The 21,720-nt window shown below is 42.1% G+C and overlaps 1 protein-coding gene across 3 annotated transcripts; it reads left to right on the forward strand.

Moving 5' to 3' along the window:
* The first annotated feature begins 201 nt into the window (after positions 1 to 201).
* Positions 202 to 21,013, forward strand: parga (poly (ADP-ribose) glycohydrolase a). Of its 3 annotated transcripts, XM_086044320.1 has the most exons (19): positions 202 to 419; positions 1,675 to 1,740; positions 1,802 to 2,154; positions 2,254 to 2,371; positions 2,968 to 3,100; positions 3,241 to 3,363; positions 3,459 to 3,539; positions 4,003 to 4,077; positions 7,345 to 7,437; positions 8,392 to 8,546; positions 10,606 to 10,685; positions 10,797 to 10,857; positions 11,186 to 11,261; positions 12,814 to 12,961; positions 15,590 to 15,668; positions 15,775 to 15,883; positions 16,046 to 16,151; positions 17,282 to 17,410; positions 18,179 to 21,013. In XM_086044320.1, the coding sequence occupies exons 2-19, from the start codon at positions 1,712 to 1,714 to the stop codon at positions 18,358 to 18,360; spliced, it is 2,130 nt and encodes a 709-aa protein (XP_085900446.1). In that variant the 5' UTR covers positions 202 to 419; positions 1,675 to 1,711; the 3' UTR covers positions 18,361 to 21,013. The 3 variants fall into 3 exon arrangements, with proteins under 3 accessions (XP_085900446.1, XP_085900444.1, XP_085900445.1); XM_086044318.1 differs by having other exon boundaries at positions 1,802 to 2,371; XM_086044319.1 differs by having other exon boundaries at positions 1,678 to 1,740; positions 1,802 to 2,371.
* The last annotated feature ends 707 nt before the right edge of the window (positions 21,014 to 21,720 follow it).

Raw genomic sequence — 21,720 nt, forward strand, 5'->3', positions numbered from 1 at the left:
CCCCGTGTGTGTAAAATGTATTTCATTTCAATCAGGGTTCGTCAATTCATTTAAGGCGTCCAGTAGTACATTACCCTTACGTCATTAGTTTGAGCCGCTGCAGTGATTTGCGCTTTTTCGTCTCTTAGGACGTCGTTACGACAAAAAACTCATTCGCGGCCCAGTCGCTAGGATACCGATGTCTGATCCCTCCTTTTTCTCAAAGTAAACAATTTTGATTGGTCTCGCTTCCTGCTACCGTCAAGCGATAGCCGCTGTCGCGCTGCCATGTCAATAAAGCAGAAATTGGACAATAACCATTTTTAGTGCAGTAATTTGAGAAATATACGATGTGGCGAGTCATTGTTGCGTTTGGAATGAAAAAAAACAACTCCATAATGCATCGAGCTAAGGAATAAAACCCTGCGAGGGACATGCTTGTAAGTTGTTTCTCCTCATTTAACAACGCCCGCTAGCTTGACGGCTTCCTTGCTAGCCAGTAAACAGCAAACATTTCCTAACTAATTTAATATTTTCATCGCTAAATTATCCTTAGCTGTAGATTTGTCTGCCTTATGGTGTCACATCAGGTACATTTCGCCACTGATAGACCGTTATCTAATCGAGAATTACTAAACGGGTTTTCTCAACGTGAATTCGATAGCTGTCATTTTTATACGTCAGGTTTTCCCCACTTAATGCTTGTGTTATTGCTTGTATCAAATAGTTGAAAGCTGACTTTATTTGGTGTCCATGACGTACGTCGACTACTGCTCGCGTTTACGTATTACGTCGAATTTCAACTGGGTTTGTTGAAATTCGCCCAATGTAATGTCTTAAATTGACGTGATTTTTTTCATAGTTAATTTGAAGAATTTTTGTATTTAATTATAATTGTATTCCTTATTCTAATAACAAAACCCATGTTAAACTCTTATAAACAACCAACAACTAATGTTCACAAATGTACTGCGTGGGGGTACAGTCTGCAGTTTTTCTAGTTAATCACTTAAGGCAAGATGGAAAATAGGTAAGAAGAAACGGGGAAATGGATGTTAAGGAAAAGGGAGGAAGGAAAGGGTTCACCCACCACCTTTTAGACTGAGTCTCCACCAGGGCATTGACTTGAAACCCTAATACTGTTCTTGAAGCCCCAATTGGAAACATTTAGCCTTGTTTAAAAACCCTAACGCTGTCTTGAATCTAGGATTTGAAACCAATTTAGGCAAGCAACCCTGACCTATCATAATACAAACCCTGTCTTGAAACCTTATGTTGAGACTAGGGATGATCATGTCATGGTCATTTTTTCCTTGCACCTTTTTCCTTGATTTTTGAGTATCTGCCGATACTGGGCCCCCTATCCGATACCTCGGCAATACATTTAGAAGAACAAAAGAGGCCACATCCAAATCGTCTCAATAGTTTCGATTTTTTTCTTGTCGAATGCAGTAACAAAAATGAATTGTTAAAGTACTGAACACCTGTTGTGTGACAGCAAGTTGTGCAAAAAGTGCTGAAACGTTGGACACTTATACATGTGCATTGAAAAGTTAAAATCAAGTTAACCTGGACAGGTTATAGTGTTTTAAGGTTCATCCTTAAATGTAACTTTTTTGTTACTAGTGTATATTAGCACATGTCATGTCAATCGCAAATGTTTTTTGTGTGTTTTTTTTTTTTTTTTTTTTAAAGTAGATTTCATCCCCTTGCCTTGCCTGACCGCTCCAAAATGGATGCAGAAATGGATTCTCAGAGGAGGTAAATAAAAGAAAACACTCGTGACTGTATGCACTTTGCTTATTATTTTCTTGTGTTCCAGTGTGACCGGTGATAGCCAATCCGAAGGCGGATCAGCCGAACTCTTCTGCAGAGCCCCGGATCAAGATGGAGATGTTTTTTTAGAGGGAGACATGGCCTCTAAGACTTTAATGGACTGCGGGTCTTTAAGCGAGTTCAGCGATCCTCCCCTTGCAAGCATTATAAGTAGTCCAGCCCCTGCGCAGTGTGCTAATGGACAAAAATCAAAGCGGCCCGGTTCTCCCGGCCCTCACCCAGTGAAAACAACCTGTGTCGCCGTACACTCCCCAAATCCTAAACCGGCCTGCTGCGCGAGCCCGAGGAAGGGCCCGTCATCCAACGACGTGGAGATGCAAAGTCCCGACAGCCCTGTTGGTAAAACACTGCTCGTCAACAACTCGGCAGGAGATGGCGCCGCTTGTGTCGAAGAGTGTGCAGAGGCTCGGGGAGACAAATCTCAGCGCTTTGTTTCAGAGCCCGACGCCGCACCTTCGGCCGCAGCAACCGGGGATTCTGCGCCGGCAGATTCTAGCGACCTATCCGATTTAAGCCAGGAATTGATTATCAACCAGTCAGGCGCCACTTCTGAAAGGTATAATATTTCTGGTAAATTTGGGGGGGGGAGGGGGGGGGGGGGGAGTTAAACTGGAGAATTCTGGAAATACAGTGAACCCTTGCATATTTATGTTTTTTATGCTCAGGCCAAAGCAATTAAAGTTAAGGCAGAATTATTTATTTTACACATTTCATACACAAGGTGACTCAATGTGCTTTACTTGCCGGTAATTAAAATGGAATTTAAAAGCATAAAAATGCTTTGAAAGACCCCAATGATTGGCATTGGATAAACACATACTTTTTAACCTTTACTTTACTTTTCAACCCGACTTACAAGCATTCACATTTGTGGCCGGCTTCACTTCTGTTGGCAGCCGTATTCCATTTGTGTGCAGCATAACAGCTGAATGCTGCTTCACCAGCTTTCCTTTGTACTCTGGCCTCCACTAATGGACATTAATGGCGCTATGCTAAGTGCCTTTTTAAGAGCCAACCTTCAGTTGTGTCAATTCCCAGTTTACCCCCTTACATTCCCATTCGTTGCTGTCCGAAAATGTTGCAACACTGCTACTACATTTCTGATGACCTTGTGCTATAACGTGCACCGTTCTCGTCGACTTGTCTTTGCAGTGCTCCATCCCCTGTGCATGAGGTGAACAGAGCATGGCTGGGGACCCCCATAGATGAGCTGAACCGGATGCCCCAATGTGCTCCCCCACTGTCTCACCTGAAAGCCCTGCCTAACCACACTGTCACAGTAAGGGTGAGGGAACCATTTATTCACTTCTTCCATGTCCTATCCTAGGCTCTTGTCACGCCCACTTTTAACGCTAACTAGCATAATTGATAGCTCTCCCACAACCGTCCATGAAAATACATCATGTTTGTTTGTCGATGTTACAGACAGATCTCCTCCGAGAGGGAGAGGTGCCCGTCCCGTACCCGGGCAAGTTCAAAGACGCGTGGGATGACGTGTCCGTCAAGATGCCTTGCTCTGAGAAGAATTTATTTCCGCTGGAGACGGAGGTCCGAGATGCACACGGATTTCAACCCTCACGTAAAGCTAAAGTTGGGAGTGGTAACATTGATAGCCCCCCCCCCAAAAAAATTGTGTGTCGTAGGATGGAGGTGGTGTCCAGAGTCGGTGGGAATTAATCCACTCGGCCTTGCAAGGAGGGTTCAAGAGTTCTCTGGATGTGAGGGTAAGTAAGACATTGGTGGTGCAGTTGCATCTCAATCAATTGGAACAGGATAGAAAAGTTGACTGATTTCAGAAATTCAATTCAAAACATGGAAACTATGTGCACATTTTATGGATTCATTAAAAGTACTACTACACTTTTAAATTCCTACCTCATTTTCATATTAAAAATAATTGTTTCATATTTAATGTTATGCTTTCCTGAGATGGTAAATTTGAGGTAATTTTTATCTTAATGTCCCTCTTACTAAAATGTAAATAGAAACGTATTCCACTGTTTCGTTTCAACTGTGTTTCAACGTCCACATGGTGGCAGTGTTTGCAAATATATCACCCTACAATTTATCTCCTGTTACTTCAGGATGGTTTGCACCACACTAGCTTCTATATACATCTAAATATTGTGTTCAATTCTGCTGTGCTTATATATGATGAATCATATGAAACTGACTTTCTCCCTTTAGGATGCTATCTTGAGATACAACACAGCACATGCGAAGAAATGGGACTTCACCGCCCTCAACCTTCTTTGCACCGAGGTGAGCTGCATGGCATGCTTGAAAAAGAGCAACCTGGAAATCACGAGCAGAAGACTGCCGTTGCGTCATCTTCTCAATTGCAGCAAATGCATTGATTGCAACAATATTGCTTCCCATATCAACAGCAAATCCGATTGCTAGCTACCAAATATGACAGAAGCGCATCATTTTGTTGTAATCGCCTCGCTGAAAGTTCCTGTCACTTCAAGTTATTGCCGACATGATTATCCTAATGGAGCTATTAGGATTTTACTGCATTTTTTTTTTTTTGAGTGGCATCTAATGCATTTCAGCGTCCATTGCAAAATTTTAAACACACGGCCACTGCTATATATAGACCATTTTTAAATGGCCTTTTTAAACATTTCTGCTACTTGGATTAATGTCTCGGTGCAAGGCGGAGCTTGAGCAATTGATCGGCTGCGTGAGCCGCTTTATTGCTTCATCCAATTAAATTAAAAGGGTCCATCCCATCTGAAAGATGCTAACTAAGGCCTTCAAAGTTGCCCTTCATACTAATGTAAGTGCGGCTTTCCTTTGCTTTCCTTTAAAAAAAAAAAAAAAAAAAAAGTGCTGCTAAGGAGTTTTGCGAAAGCTTACAAAAGAACAGAGAACTTTTTAACAATAAAATTAACGTCTTCAGTATATTCTATACTCTTCAAAACTGCCCATTTTACTGTAGTATTAAAAGGAAGGCTTTGGTTTAAAGCTAAACTCAGTGTTGTTTCAGCCACACTTACTGCAAATTTATTGAACGCCGTGAGAACAGTAAAACAAAAACACCATGAGCGCGCCTCACACACCAACTCGCTGAGATCGCACAACACCCCTCCAGGCACCGCCTTTTTTAGGTGCACCTAAGTGTTGTGTATTTCATGATTTTCAAATACTTTTTTGTTGTTTAAAGGAGTAAATTTAAAAAAATATATATATGGCTTCTTATATTGCTGCTTTTGACTTATTGCAGTTGGGTCTGGAACGCGTTCCCCGTGATAAATGGTGGTTCATTGGATCAATATATTTTGTCGCTCAGTTAGCAACATTCAATTTATTCACTTTAACTAGCATTTGTGACGCACTGAATACTTGTCCAGACGCACCACAGCCAAGCTCCACTGACTGACATTTCCCCCGTGGCTGTAGGGGAGAAGATTAAAAAAAAAAAAAAAAAAAAAAAAAAGAATTACACAAATTGGGATGAGCCTGTAAATTGTCGCTGTGTTTCTCTCCTGCCAAATGAAACTGTCACAGTGTCACTTTCTGATAAATATCCGAGTGGCCAAGCTCGGAAGCGGTCCAGCTCTGAGTACAGCTGATGCCCCGAGGGAGTACACAAACATTTGTGCTTTGTCAAGCATTTCCCACTTGTGCACGTCAAAACGCTAAGGCTTATTTGTCGTTCTGACCGCCCCCCCAACATCTGTTGTTAACAAACATTCACACTTGGAATGTGAAGTCGATATTAGCACACTGACTCTCAACGTCACTCGCCTTCTAAAGCCTCACACACTCAAAGTCACAGATATTATAGTTTTAAATGTGACGGTGGCGGCATCAATAATACAGGCACCTCAAATGCACGCTATATTTTTTAAATAATGCAAGTCAATTCATTTGACAATTCATCAATGGAATAAACTATAGAATGAGCAATTCTAAAAATGCTTAAAAAAATCCACCCTACTTTTAGTTTTCATATACCGCTGCTAACTACTTTTATCGATAGATATAGAGTTTATAAGAGGTTAGAATTCAACGTACCATGTATAATTTTAAGCCTGGAGTGAATGAATTCAAAACAAACATTGGCCCTCATTTTGAAATTGGAGCAATTTACAAGTCAACCGGAGTTTTTTTTTTTTTTTTTTTTTTTTTACGGATTGCGTGCCACCGTAATCCACTGCCAGAATAACTTTATTCAGTCAAAATCTAAAAAAAAGTCATGAGTGGAATCTTTAGCCGAGTGATGCCATTTATGGTCAGCCGCTATAACTGCGTGGGGATTTCATATTTCTACCTTCATACTGCCACATCGACCATCTATTAGTCCCACGGGAGCGTTTTATGATGCCTGCCAGCTCATTACTTCTGACAGCGTTTAGTCAGACCTGCTCTAAAAACGCTCCCCGGACAAATTGCCCAACGAAGGCTCCGCCGTTGAAAATCAAGCCGATTGGTCATTTGCATTTGCTCCAGAAGGTCCATTTAATCAGCTGCTCTGCTTACCTTGATAGAATAAGGCACGTGATTGATGAGGGTGGCATTTGAAGCCGATACATTCATAAGTGATTGCGTTGTAAATCTGGCTGTATGACAGAGTAAGTGTGTTTATTTTCGAGGAGATTGCTGAGGCAAGCTGGAGGCTGAAGTATGTGGCTGCTCCCGTTCCAGATTGATGTGCCCTCTCCCCCCCCCGCCCCCCCCCCCAAAAATCGGAGAGGAGTTCCATTTTGTGATGCTTATCCCAAATTGTGTTGAACGACGTACGCTTGGTCTTTCATCCCAGCTACTCTTTGCCACGCCTCCCGAGGGACTTCCATCAAGCTTTATAACCCGAGAGCTTTCCTACCCGGAGAACGTGATGGAAATACGACTAATTAACATCTCAAGAAGCAGCAGCTGATCAGAACTTTTTTAAAATTTTTTTTTTTTTACTATCTATCACCTTAGATTGGAGGCTGCTAGCTAGCTCTGAATTCACTGAAAAAGTGAGAACCGAACAAACGTGTCTTGTGAGCAAGTCCTCCACACAGCCAAACGACTTCAGCATCTGGTGTGGGTGTTTGATTGCTGAAGCGAAGCTCAAAATTGGCCTATAACAACATCAACTGCTGTTATTGTTATTGACGTTTTGTTGGATATGAGAGAACCGAGCCGACTGTTATATTGGCTGCACGTGTCGGGTCGCGACGCCTTTTCAAACTTTTTCTGACTTTTCATTAAGTCTGTGGTGACTCATTTGGGTGATTAAAATTAAAAAAAATCAATTGCATCAAATGATGATACCCCGGAATGTAAAGGTTTTGTACTTCAAAAATGAATAGCACCACCCAAACCCACTAATGTTTAAAGAAATAAGATGAATTCAGGAATAGAAAAATATCAGCCATACATCAGCTCAAGTGCAAAGTATAAGCGCACATTTGACAGACCTTGAATTGAATTTGTGCAATGTAGTAAGCAGTGAGTTATATATATATCCTTAGCAATGTTTATGAAACTAGCTTTGCATTTATTTCCTTTACGCTGCCTTTGTCATCCTTTTAGTGTCTGGAGCATTGCGAGGTTCAGCACCTTTACGAGGCCGTACTTCCTTCCATGGTCAAGCTGGCACTCAGTGCTCCACGCATCTGCACTATGGTACGTACCGCACTCTTATATTGCAAAGTTTAAACCCTGTTCGGAGGTCTTCGCAGGAAGGAATATTGGCTTCATTTCATGGAGATCGGACCAGAATGATGCCTGGAACTTAATTTGGGGTAACATTTCAGGACAATATTATCTTTATTAGCGTAACCCTAACAGTTGCAAGAACTCCACCAGACTCCAGCTCCACCTCCACTCTTTAGGACACGCCCCTTAAAAGCACACATGCAACACACCGATACTACAGTAGATATACTAATTACACTTTATGAAACCAGTTTATTTTTGTTCGTCCACTTTTGTTATCATCACATACAATATAGTGATGTTTTTCTTTACTTAAAACATGTAAGGCAAAGGACCACTGAACATTTTGCACACTACTATTTATTATGGACGTTGTGCCTATATTAATCAAAGCAGATCGTTTCAATTATTGAGCTCAACCATCAGTTGTCATCTCTAATCTGGCACTATGCGGGAATTTCAGGCGAAGGATCCTCCTTTCCAGTGGTTTGTTCATGAAGATTCCATCTGTCTCAGCTTGGCGTTTCGGCAGTAAGCCTCAGGACAGATGTTCAGCGTGGCGTTATTAGAGTCGGTATTGATCCGCTAACTGGGGCAGCCTTGGGAGGCTCTTTAACTCTAATCAGGCAAGATATATGAGCCCGCGTGTCTGACTGGGAGAACATGGGCGAGCGCAAGAAAACACAGACCTTAATTACTTCTCCCCATTTACTTAATGGAACCGCTCTTGTCTCTTCTGCTTGTTAGATGGCTGTACTAATTATCCCCCCCCCCCCCTCCCCCATCAGCCTTAAGATCCCACTCGTGTAACCTTGTATGTATCCTCAGTGTCTCTCATTGGACTGCTCCCCCATTCTGATCTGTCCTTCATCTCTATTGGCATGAACCTGCACCGTCTCCCCTTTGTGTCTCTCTCCCCAGCCAATCCCCTTGCTGAAGTCCCGGATGAGCCACTCCCTCACCATGTCTCAGGAGCAAATCGCCTGTCTTCTGGCCAACGCCTTCTTCTGCACGTTCCCGCGGCGCAACTCCCGCAAGTCGGAGTACTGCAACTATCCCGAGATCAACTTCTACAGGTGAAGGCACTTTTCGGAAAAAGTCCTCGACTTCTTTGCTTCATCCCCTTGCAAGACTTCACAGTTATTAATCCTGATTTACTCTTTTCCATCATCAGGGTCAGTTTGCTGCACTGCTAGTTCCTACTGATTGGACTTATAGGATAATAATAATAATAATAATAATGTGTTCATGATCTAGCTCACTATATTAAAACCTGTCCCAAATTCTGAATTCTTCCATTTACGAGCCATCACTCGGTCTACATTTTTTGCGTTGTCTTGGGAGCAAAAATTCCCATAAGTGCTTTGAAAACTAGTGGTTGATGAAATTAGTTAATTTGTTTCACAACCGTGTCCAATGTTACACCACAGCAACTAATAACATTTGGTCTCAATTCAGTGGCCTGTTTTTCCTGTGCACATCATTTTGTGGGGATTGCGGGACTCTTTTCTCACTACTTGTGTGGGAGTCCAGAGCCACTGGTCATTGGGGGCATCTGGAAAGGATAATTGCAAGTAAATAAGGTGCACTCATAGCTGTCTGTAGTTTCTCTTGGGCTTTATTCATTTTTTGTTAAGTTAAGAAAAAGCTCATGTATGAGTTGCTCTTTTGTTTATATATATATATATATATATATGCAATATGATATAATTCGTTTCATATACAAGCACAAATGGCTCATTAGATGAGACGCGGGTGGTAGCCATGTTCTAATCCCATTAAAAGACCATCTGTCTTATTGTAATCAAAGCCACCTCCTCACCTGGCAAACATAGTCCAGGTTTAGCCTCAACTCGATTTTCCCTCGTCTCCTTGTTAGCGACACGGTTAATAACATCCGGTCTGTTTTTGTGTTTACCTCATTATGCAGTCGGCCGAACATCAAGCGTAGCAGCCCTGCTCTTAGGGACCTGTCAACAGCGGAAACCTCGAAAAATTCCATTTAAGTTCCAGGACGAAAATGCCTCTGGATACAAAACATGAGTCATTTGCAAACCACAGAAGATCTTTCCGTCCACTGATTCTGGGAATGTGTTAAGCTCTTCTTGTGTTTTGTCAGTAATGCTTTGCAGGAGTTTACTTTTTAAGAAGAGAAGACAGGCCTGTCTAAACAAAGCTCCTCCTCTCACTTCGACACAGCTCCTTGGTACTAAGATGCCAAAAGGTGGTGTCAAAGCAATACTTTTATGTGAGACAGAGCCTGAGCACAAGAACAGCAAAGAAAGGAGTTTTTCAGTCAAGTCAAGAGGTTTTTGCTGGTATGATTCGACGACTTTGACTTAACGCTCTCCCAGCCATTCGCTACAACAAGTTTTTTTTTTTTAGCAGCGCGCCAAGTGAAGAGGGCTATGTAATAATGTAAGCATCGATTTCCTCCTATCGCTTGCTTGCAGATACTCGCGGCACTCCTTCGCTATCAGCGTTCCTTCCTGCAGCATAATCTAGAGCCCGGTTCGTGAGGCGATGAGACAAGACGAGCGGCGCAGTCCAAAATGGACGGTGGATCGTTATTGCGCAAGGACCCCCACCTCTCACGCCCCCCCCCCCCCCCAACCCCTTTCTCCCTCATCCACCCCAACCCCCCCATATAATTGAGGGAGTGTCCATCACTTTGCTTATTGGCTACAGTGGCGCTCCGTCTTGGACAGGCAGCGCGGCAAGCAATCTGCTGATTGCTTTTTTGGCAGAACTGTCGAGGTTTGTCCTCGTTAAGTGATGGATATGTTGGAGCGGGAGGATGGAAGGCTGAGGCGCAGCTCTTCAGCTGCTGTTTTCCTCTGCTTGAGAAGGAAATGATGTGGAAAACAATATCCAAGCTGAGACATATTCTTTGTGTGTGTTAATAAAAGAAATGAATAGGAGGTTGGATATTTCATTTAGAAAAATAACACTTGTCAGAAACTGCCAAGTTTGCCGTTTTTATACTGGATAAAGTTGATTGAACTGGGGGGGGGGGGGGGGAACAAAAAAAAACAGCTATGGCTCTGCTGTAAATCTACACGTGTTGTTTCCAGCCCTGACAAGATGTAACAAACTATTTGATTGAAACAACACTTCATCTGCTTCCTCTTGCAGGTTATTTGAAGGCTCTTCATCACGAAAAATTGAGAAGTTGAAAACGCTCATCTGCTACTTTAGGAGAGTTTCGCAGACCAGTAAGCATCAGGAAATCACACTACCGGAACCATCAATTCAAAACATTTTGATTAAAAAGAAAAAAGAAAAAAAAAAAAGAATTAAACATGTTGATTGTTGTTTCCTTTTAGGACCAAAGGGTCTTGTGACATTCACAAGACAAATAATGAACACACTTCCAACCTGGGAGAAGTATTACTCTTTTTTTCTTTTTTTTCTTTTTTTTTTTTAAATAATTTATTTGAAAATGTAAATAAATAAGCAAAATGAATAGAATTTGGGAGTTATGTTGTCAGCGGTTTAAAGAATAAAACAAATTTTGCATGCATACAATTTTATCAAAAAATATGCTAGCGCTGTAATATTAGGAAGAAATGCTTGATGCATTTTAGCGTTGAAATATAACTCCGCTAATCATGTGCGAATTGCTTATTTATTCTGATTCTAATGTAATAGTGCGATTTACAAATACCTCTTTGGTGAAACGGCTTGATTGAGAACTGTCTCTTTCTTTTTCAAGCTGCCAGACTCTGCTGACACGCTTACATATCACTTGCGAGGGGACGATTGAAGATGATGGTTACGGGATGCTGCAGGTATGAATTTGATTTCATGTCGGGTCTGTCCAGTTTTTGCAAGCAAGTTTTTTTTACTGTGCCTTTTAGCCCTCTGTTTAAAAACAAAAAAAAATCGGGTAATAGATGGCCATTAGCGTTTATTTAAAAAAAAAAAAAAAAAAAAAATGTAATTTTGCATTCCGTGTGTCTGGTGCAATGGCTTCACCCTTTTTTTCACTCCTCTCATTGGTCTAGGCATGGCAAATGTATTTTAACATTTTGCCTGACAGCTGAAGTATCCACATGAGTAGCTCAGAGAAGCATAGAGGGGATAGCAAGGACCCTGGGGTGCGTAAAAAGAGAAGAGAGAGATGAAAAGGGTGAGGCATCTTACTGGGGCGACCCAGCCCCGGGTTCAGGAGTCCTGCGGGGGCACTTCGGCTGCGGCGCCGTGCCGAGGTTTTGATCGGGCAGAGTCGGCTGTCATTCTGTCAGGGGAGGTGAGATTGGAGGGTGAGGCGGGTGAGGCTTGGGGTGAACGAGGTGAGGGGAACCGGTTCTAAACCGCGTGCGGGGAAACACACTCGCCGTCACACGGATTGACGTGGCTGTGGGCCAGTGAGCAGGACCTTCCCTCTGACAGACATGTTGAAATAGCAGCGTTTTGATTCAAATGCGCTGTCCTCTCTTATTCTCGTGCTGCCCATGGGTCGACTTACATGGCATAAAATTTTAAAAAATTAGAAAAAAAAAACGTTCACAGTTGTAAGGAAAAAGTACTGGATGTGAAGCCTGTGGATTAACTGGATTTTTGCATAAATTGGTCATAAAATGTGATCTGAAGTTCGTTTAATATACATAATGCTGCACAAACAATTATGTTTTCATGTTTTTGTTGGACACGTCAACATTCATAGTGTCAAAATGGGGAAAAAGTATTTAAACTTCTATGCTAATGACTTCTCCCAAAACTCATTTTAGTCAGAGAATTTAGAATCCAATCAGTGTGATGAGATTGGAGGGAGGAGTTGATTAAAGATGCCTTGTGCCCAGTCAAATTAAAAAAAAACACACTTATTTTTGAGGATAGTTTCCTCAAGAAGCATTGCCCAATATGAACCATGACTCCCACGAAAAAGTTGTAAAATTAAGAATTGCAATTGTTGTAAAGGGTCACAAAAGTCGCGATGAGATGAACTCAGATTCTAATTAGCTCGCAGATCATTTATGCAAAAATGCACGTCATTCCAAAGGGTTCACAAACTTTGTCTTGCAACTGCATTGTACATGTTTCATGAAGTAGCATCTCTGCTCTGTTCACCATTCATTTCAGCGGTGCGAGTTTTTATAGATCAAACATGCGTGATTTTGCTTCCTCATTCGATTATTCCCAAACAGGAAGCAAGCATGTGATCTTTATCGATATTAAATGACCGCAGAGGGTGGCAGGAAATAAGGACATACTAATTGAGTCATTCATCTGCATAACTGCAAGTTAAATCTCACTGTTAGCCCCAACCGTATTGAATGGAGAAGTGAAGCTCTTGGGACTGGTGTCGTCGGGTAATAAAACGCCCTTTTTCCGCACAAGGTGGACTTTGCGAACCGATTCGTTGGTGGCGGCGTCACGGGACATGGCCTGGTCCAAGAAGAGATCCGCTTCATCATCAACCCCGAGCTCATCGTCTCCCGTCTCTTCACTGAAGCATTGGAGTACAACGAATGCCTCATCATTACAGGTAAAAAGTCGCAGGGCTGGCTATAATAGTCATTCGTTGCACTGACGGGAAATTACTCCAGGGGGAGTATTATACAAGGGTCCAGTGGGAAAAAAAACCCAAAATATTTTCACATTGTTTCAAGGTTCACTGGTACCTAGGGATTGTTTAAAAGAAAATAAATAAAAACGTACTTTCATTCCTACATTTTTATGTGTATCGTTCCAAATAAGTTGGTCTCCCGTTGTTACATTTCCTGTTTCCGGTGCGGTCGCAGCAGACTCTCTAAATCAGAGCTTAGTTGCCTTATAACTCCTGATTACTTACCTCTTTGATGCTTTTCTCAGCATTGAGCTAATGACAAAAAGTAAGTACATGATCTGTGCTTGGATCCTGCAATTATAATAGTCCGTAGTCCATTTAAAAGCACTTACAAGCAAAAGAGTTAAAGACATTTAAATGCAAAGTCAATAAATTCCAAGTATCTTACTAAAATTACTTAGAGAGCATAAAATGCAAGAGCTTTGGAAAACATCATTTAAAAAACGGTTTGAAAAACCTTAATCATAGGTATGGGAAAAGCATATTTTTTCACCTGGATTTAAAAGCAATTACACTTTATTTACCGTTTTGAAACGTTATTCCTTCATGTTATTCACTCTTGATACCATCAAATCCGGGGACCGTGTAATACATAAGTCCAGAGAAAAAAAAATGCTTTTCAAGGGTAATTTTGAGGCTGCATTTTTTTTATTCAGGAAATCACGGCAATGGAGTTTTTTAACCGGGACTTTTTTTCCCTTTTTTTGAACAAAAAATAACGTTCTTAGTTGTTTTATAAAGACATATAACGGACTGTGTTTAAAGCGGGAAACACTTTCATACAGCACCCTATAGCGAGAGTTATTTATAGCCGTGCCCCATGATAAGCATATTTGTGTCGATTTCCACCGACGGAGGCTGTAGCACAGCAGAGCAGACAGACGACGACACTCCGGTCCAGCGATGCCACCAAACACACACAAACCGCTTCATTCTGCGCCGTCATGTCAAAATCGACTTTTGTCTTATTAAGTAGCCGCGGCCAGCGACACAGTGGCGCCGCCCTGTCTTCTCCGGTACATTCATCTCTTTTCCGAGTCACCTTCAGTTGTTAGTCACCGTCCTCCCCCAAGCCTCAGACCGTTCCCACCTCCCTCCCTCCCTCCCTCCCTCCTCCTCCTCTCCACTTAACTTTATTACATTTGGACAGAAAGGAATTTATAACCGCACTAAGGTCATCGCCCCACTAATGGAATGGGCCAGTTACGCCATAGATTCATTAAAATCTCGCACGGATATTCTTTGCACGCACGGGGTCTTTCCTATGCGTCTAATCCAGACTATTAATCGTGTTTTTTTTTTTTATGCTCCCAGACGTTTGTTCACCTCTCTCCTCTTATTATATTGCTCACCAACGCCGGTCTTCCCGTACGTTTTCAATGTGACGTCGGTATTCCACCGCGGCGGCATTGTCGGTAGAGGAACGCCGCGATGTAATCTGGTGATGGGAACCTTTACGGCAGGATGCGGAGGAGGAGGAGCCGGACAGTTTCCGGCGCAAATGACATCAAGGTGATTGGGGAGGACAGCGGCTCTTGTCTGTTGATAAAGGCAAGGAGATGGGCGGCTTCTTCCTGGAAGATCAAGTTGCTTGTTTTGTGGAAATGAATGCTTCTTTCTTCTCAGTGGACTTTTCAAGAGGGTCTTGGTGATGAAAAATGTTCCATAGAAACTATTTCAACTGTAGCACCATTGTTGGTTCACGCCCGCCGGCCTCCAATCATAGGCTGCCTTTTCATTGGCAAAGTTTTCACAAAGTGCATTTTCATGCCACTCGTTTGAAAAAAAAAAAAAAATCAATCGAAAGAAACGAGAATGCGGCCATTTAAGTAACTCGACGTTGCTCCTGAAAGTCAACTTTTTCCATTTGCAAGGAAGGTTAAATGCAAATCCGGGCCCCGCTGTTTACTGAGACTGTGGAAGTGCCTCAGACTTGATGTATTCGTCGTCGGCATAAGTCTGAAGGAACGGGTTACGATGATTCAACAATCAATTGCACACAATCAACTCAACTTTGTTAAAAATCAACCGCTATTATGCCCAATAATGGAAAACGCACTCCCGCCACGGTAACTGTCATCCACCGCTCGTGTGCATGTTCAAGGGCTTCTTCTATTCGAACCATTTCTTCCCATTAAGACTTGAAGCTTTTTATTTGAACCCCAAAGCAGGTTCCTTATCAAATCACAAGCTGTTATTGATGGCAATCCAATCTCCATGCCGATACTATGTGCGCACAGAGCACTAAATTTGATTTGAACGACAAGACACGGAAACACATTTAGGTCCACTTTGTGTGCTCTCACCGCTGATTACTTACTCACGTTATTGTTATGCCTCTGCATTAGTGACATTTCGGGGGTTGCCTCTCGAGTGTGACACCTCCGAGAGACTTTTGATGGAATTTTGGGAAAGTTCGCAATTGGACTCAAGGAGAAATCGGTTCGGCCTTTGTAGGCAATGTTCAAAGCTCAAATTGTTGATCACGCATACGTCTTGTCACGGTATTCGGTTTTAAGGAGCTATTTACTTCCCGTTTGTGCGCAGGTGCTGAGCAGTACAGTCGCTATTCTGGCTATGCTGAAACTTACAAGTGGGACGAGTGCTACAAGGATGAGACTCCCAGGTATTCTTTTACTCCTTCCCTGATATTTTGGATTCCCCTTTGCCCACGCAGTTACTTATTAAAGTGAACGCGGGTGTGAAATGAAAGTCGTTCTTTTAATTTGAAGGGATGACTGGCAGAGACGATGCACAGAGATCGTGGCCATTGATGCTCTGAAATACAAAAACTTCTTGGAACAATTTTTGCCCGAAAAGATGACGAGAGAGCTCAACAAGGTGAGAAAATGCTTTTTTCCTTTATGCGGAAACCGAGGACCCGTGTAAACCTTGGAAGATTATAGCCAAATCTTACAGTATGTAAAAAGTACTTTTGCCGAACCTCCTGATCCTCTTTTCTGCTAAACCTTTGGTTCTTCCCGCTCTCCTTTTGCTTTTCAGGCCTACTGCGGATTCTTCCGAAATAATGCCAACCGAAAGCACCTGTCTGCAATTGCCACTGGCAACTGGGGCTGCGGCGCTTTCGGCGGGGACACGCGACTCAAAGGTACCACTCGATCAAATCAGAAGTGAGTTACTGGCTCGCTCGGTTGTTGAAGATAAAAGACAAAGGCGGCCATTTTATGTCATTGGGAACAAATGAGCAGCATTAACAACACAGCGGTTAACTGGGAAATACTTGACCAACATGTTCCCACCGGAATGTCACTGGAAAGACCACTAGCTTAATGCTAACGCATAATGCGAAACACCATAAACAGGCTAATAGAAGTTAGCGTAGCTGTGTCGGTAATTATAAACCTTTTAACTACTGCAACTTTAACATACACAGATACAGAGCAATGTATTGATTGGTTGAAATGAGTCCTCAAAGCATACTGTACATTTTAGTGCGGGACTTTGTAAAGCAGTTCGGAACACCTGAGCCTCCCACGACCCCCCCACTCAATTAGTAGCCGGCCCGCGTGTCACTCATCTGTTCCTTCCCAGCCCCTATCGATCGGCTGACACACGTTTATGCTTTCCATTAAAACGCCCATTGATTACAGGCGAGGCGGACCATAAATCGCATCGTCTGCGGACTCGCGCTACATCACTCTTCATCAGCGAAGGCCCACTTACCGTCCCGGGAAGACTTAACATTGTGCATTTTCTTCAATTGCTCATGGTCAAATGTGTTTGAGCAACATAAATTCAGTTCGGATTTTTTTTGCCTGCTGGACTTGTTGCTGAGAAACCGTACGCTCTCGCTTTGGAGTTATTTTTAGCGTTTTATGTCCACATACTCTTGACATGAGCCTGAGCTATCCCGTCGCTGTAAAGATTACAGCCCTTTTTCAAAATGACGTTTTGAGTCGCGCTTTCATTAATCTGGCGTTAATACCCATTACCGTTAAATATTTAACGGTCCTAATTTGCTATAAGATGGAAGGCCTCGACTCGTGGACTGCGGGGCAGTCCCAGGTCTCCTTTTACAGGTCTCGTTTTGGATTATTGACCAATGACTACCAAGCTGTGTTACTTACGTCCGTTTAATTCAGCTCCAGCGATGTAGCCTTCAAAGAAAATGTCAAAATTCGTTAACTGAAGAAATCTACAAATAGGACGGGGCTATGCACTTCGGCCGCCGTTGTCCTGCGTTTCCCTTCTAAGCCTTCTCGATTTCTCTTTCGTTAGCGCTGATTCAGCTGATGGCAGCGGCAGAGGCGGGCAGGGACATGGCGTACTTCACCTTTGGAGATGCTTCGCTTATGCGGGATGTTCACGACATGCACACTTTCTTGACCGAGAAACAAGTCACTGTGGGTAAGGCTGACAATATTTTTTCCTATTTTTTTTTTTCTTTTTTTAAAGCTATAATAGTGGCACCTCGAAGGTAGAATGGGTCATAACATTCTCAGATGTAAACAAATGAGAGCAGCATCCTGGGATGGTCCAACAAAGGTTCAAGTTTACAGGTTCCCCTGCATATCATTAAATCCAGCGCCTGCCTTTTATGGAGCTGTAATAGTAGAGTACACAATAAATGGGACCGGGGACGATATTCGCCAACCAATGAGCTTGTGAAGATTGAGAGGTTTGTCCTTGCTGCCACTATCAGCGCGCCTGTATGCGTTAAAAAAAAAAAAAAAAAAAAAAAAAAAAAGGCAGCCCATGTGCATGCTAAGTTATTACACCATATGGGCCATGTTTTTTCCTTGGGTCCATCCATTCAGCGTCGGAGTGGATTACTGGTGACCCCAGCCTGCCCCCCACCCTCCCCCTGCCATCCCCCGCTTTTCATTTTTTCTCCCGCTGACATTTATTGAAGCCTTTCAGAGAAATTCCCCTCCAGCTATCCATTTCCTAAAGTGGAGCTGCAGAGATGTACCAGCACGAGCTCAACCAGGCCTTCATTTAGTTCGTTTAGTTTTTTTTTGTTTTTTTTGCATAATCTTATCCACTCTTGCTCGTGTTTTCATTCTCAACCTGTTTGTTCTCTTTGTCTCTGTCACACAAACCTCTCCTTCCTCCTCTTGACCCGCGACGACTACCTTACCCACTCCCGTTTGCATCCTTGACATCGCTTTCCAGGGAGGCTGTACGGCCTTTTGAACCAATACTCCAGTTTGGTTTGCAAGAACTGCCGCAAGACCAGACCCGACGTCAGCCTGTACGATTTCATCTACCGGAGGCTTTCTTCCCCCGCGACCGCCGATGCCTTGGACTCTGCTAAGGACTCTGGGATGTCCCCTATAACAGTAGACTCTCAGTAAAAAAAAAAAAAAAAAAATGCAGGGGACCTCCCCAACTCCCCTCCTCCAGGTTCAGAAACCTCAGTCGTGTGCTTACAATCACTCTTACAAGTGCACCTCAATAATTAAAATATTGCAGAAAACATTCATTTGTAGAAAGAAAATGGACGGATTTAAAAAAAAAAAAAAAAAAAAAATCTCAGATGTTTAGTCAGCCTAGTATCAAAATTGCCTAAGTCAATAACAAACACAAATGTGCTTTTAGTCATCCAAGTAACGGTAATCTGCAAAGGTACAATCAAGGTAAATTGACCCTTATTCATTGAATTTGTTTTGTTGTTGTACAGAAAACGTTTAAAAAATGACCCTAGCCAATTATGACGGTCAACAATCAAAGTGATGTTTAATACAGTATAGACGTCATTAGGTAGGAAAGTGGCCTTCTGAAAAGACTTTTTCGAATTAAACTACTGAAATAAATGAACTTTTCAACGATATTCTAATTTATTGAGATGCGCCTGTCCCCACACTCCCTTTAAGTTTGTGATTTCTCCAACACGCAAACTACCAAAACACAGCCTTGCCTTTCTTGCTGGTGGTGAGTGTATTGCAAGAGCCTTGTAGTAGTCACCTCACGTGGTGAAATGTTTCCGCTTTATAGCAATAGTAAATCCTTGTTGCTGTTCGGCCTTTTTGATCACGCACACGTGGGTTGCGCAATGTCAAGTTTTCATTTCCATATGTTTGATGACAGACACCCAAATGTCGTTTTTCCACTACAGAGTACCGGCTAGGCGAACTTGTTAGAAGTTCTGCTTGCCTCGGTTTGGGGATGGAAACTGCAAAAAAAAAAAAATAATAATAATAATAATATTGCAATGAGAATGAGACATGCTAGCATAAAACGACGAGAACGAAACATCTACAACCAGCTTGTTTTCGTACTCTCAAGTATGTGTATGTAGACTAGGGATGCAACAATATAAAAAAATATTATGGTACGATAGCTTCACGGTTTTAAGGGCACGGTAGACTATTATTGTGGCATTGTCAAAACAAAACTAAAAACTTGGGGTAAAAAAAAAAAAAAAAAATTGCCATAGTGTGGAAAATGAAGTGCCAAGAATATTAAGGGAAAAAAATAAATGACTGTAATAATGCTCAAATGTTCTAATCATATCATTCAGTATTCATTGCTACAACGGGCATTTTCAAGTGCAAAGAACGGTGCAGGAACAGGAACAGGAGTGTTTCAAGAAACTAGCAAACAACTTTGAGTGTCTTTTTAAACGAACAATGTAAACATCGAGTGTAATTATTGGAAAACAGTGTTCAGTTGAATGCCTTTAGACTTAACTGACAAATGTAAACATGTTTCAACAGGAATAAAAGCAATCCGTTTTGTGTCTTTCAAATTGGATCAGCAGAAAGTGACCGGTTAGGGAGTCACAGTTTAAGGCCCACGCGCTTGTTTCTGCAATCGCAAACAAAAATTCGCTCACGCAAAGTTGACAGGTTGAAATTTTCAGTCTTCAATAAAGAAGTCAAACATCAAACTTGATTTCTCATAACAATTTAAGATAATGTTAGTTGGTGCGCAACCGGTGTTGATTTCTTTTTTTTAACTCGACAACACAAGACATGAAGTCCAGGCTGAACCTTTGACTGTTTTTCAATAGTTTGTCCTATATTATATATACATTTTTTTGGGGCACCCTGTACTTTTCCGCATATTATTTTCTGCCATAACGAGGACAATTTTTTTTTGCATGCGCAGACTGAGTGTCGATTTTTGTCAATCCTCAAATGTTACAATTAAGGATGCTCGCTACCACTTTTTTTTTCTGACCAATACCAGTACGGCTATTCACTCTTTTGAGTACGTATCGAAACCGAGTACCTCTAGTACTTGACATATAAAATGTTATTCAAACAATGACAAAACATTGTGAACAAAAACGTTCTTTCTGATGCAGATAATTATTCGCCGACGTGTCAAACTGTTGTAGTATAGCGGCAACCACTGCCGATTAGGATTTACTAAAGAGTTTCCCAGCCTTAAAGTATCGGTGGCTGGTATCGGCAACATCCGTGAGGCCTCAATCCCTAAAAATGAGGCTGGTACCGGTCCTCGCCCATCCTTACTTGGGAGGTCGACCTCGCTGAGGAAAAGGGCCGTTTGAATACGGCCAAATATTTTCCAGATGCATGTTTTTGGACACATAATCCAAGATTTGATGATGCGCCCATTATTATCAGTATTATCTTCTATTCTAGCAAAAGTGGCCGCGAACAAGGCAGCGAGTGACCGAGAGATGCCGCGCTGTAGTCTATGCATGGGTAACATACAATATAACTTATCAACGAGTCCACACGTATATGCTGCTCTTTTATATCTTTGTTTGACCTTCTTTACTCCAAAAGCACGACAGATTATCACCATCCCCACATTATGTACGAAGCGAGGGGAACAAGAAGAATTGCACGTTAAATATAATTTTTCTTTTTTTTTTTCACACCGTTTGGTTATTTGCTGTAAATGATGTATGGACACTATTTAATGATGCTTTGGTTACAGAAACGGGTGTAAATGTATGGCATAGTACTGTCCCGTAGGTTTTTAGGTTGCACTCTTTCTATTCTGTTTTCTTAATTAAAACATACGGCTGTTGAAGTTGTCCCTCCACTCTGTAATTGAATTATTCATAGGTCAATGAGAAATGACAAATTTTTATTGCGGGCTCTTCGAAGCGTGCCTGGGCATCGCAGATCCGTCACTTGATTTCACCAAATCATGCATTATTGAATGATGTGAAATGTGATTGATTTCCGCGTGCCCAAAAGCTCCCACGGCAAATGAAATTGGGCCTTCATACATGCTTTATTAGATGAATTAGGCTCCCTAAGTACCGTCACGACTTGGAAATCCACGAGCGGCACCAAGGCTCGGCTCTCCTAAACGGATTACACATTATACGCCCCGAAACGAGACTTTGGCACAAAGTCACTTTGGGGATGTCAGCCCCTGACGCTGTTGACTTTTGACAGTATGGATCAGCTTGTTTTGTGCCGTGTTTATTTTGCTCGTGTCCTCCGAATTAAAGATTAACTTGTTCTCTGAGCTTTGATCACTAGGAGTCTTGCTGCGGTCAACAACAAGGATTCACATGCTGGCCTAAATGTCCACCTGATTTCTTTTTCTTTCGTGAGCAAACTTGATTTTTTTTTTTTTTTCTTTTTCTTTTTTTTAATCCGTAGTCGTGATGGTAATTATCCTAAACAGGATGTGATTTAACACAAGAGCCTGTAGTCCGTTACCCAGCGGCGCAGGTCTTTGCAACCGCGGAGCCTATTAATGAAACGCCAGGAAAGAAATGGCCC

Source organism: Filicampus tigris, chromosome 11 (genome assembly GCF_054856515.1).
Source record: "Filicampus tigris isolate MCC_2025a chromosome 11, RoL_Ftig_1.0, whole genome shotgun sequence".
NCBI lineage: Eukaryota > Metazoa > Chordata > Actinopteri > Syngnathiformes > Syngnathidae > Filicampus > Filicampus tigris.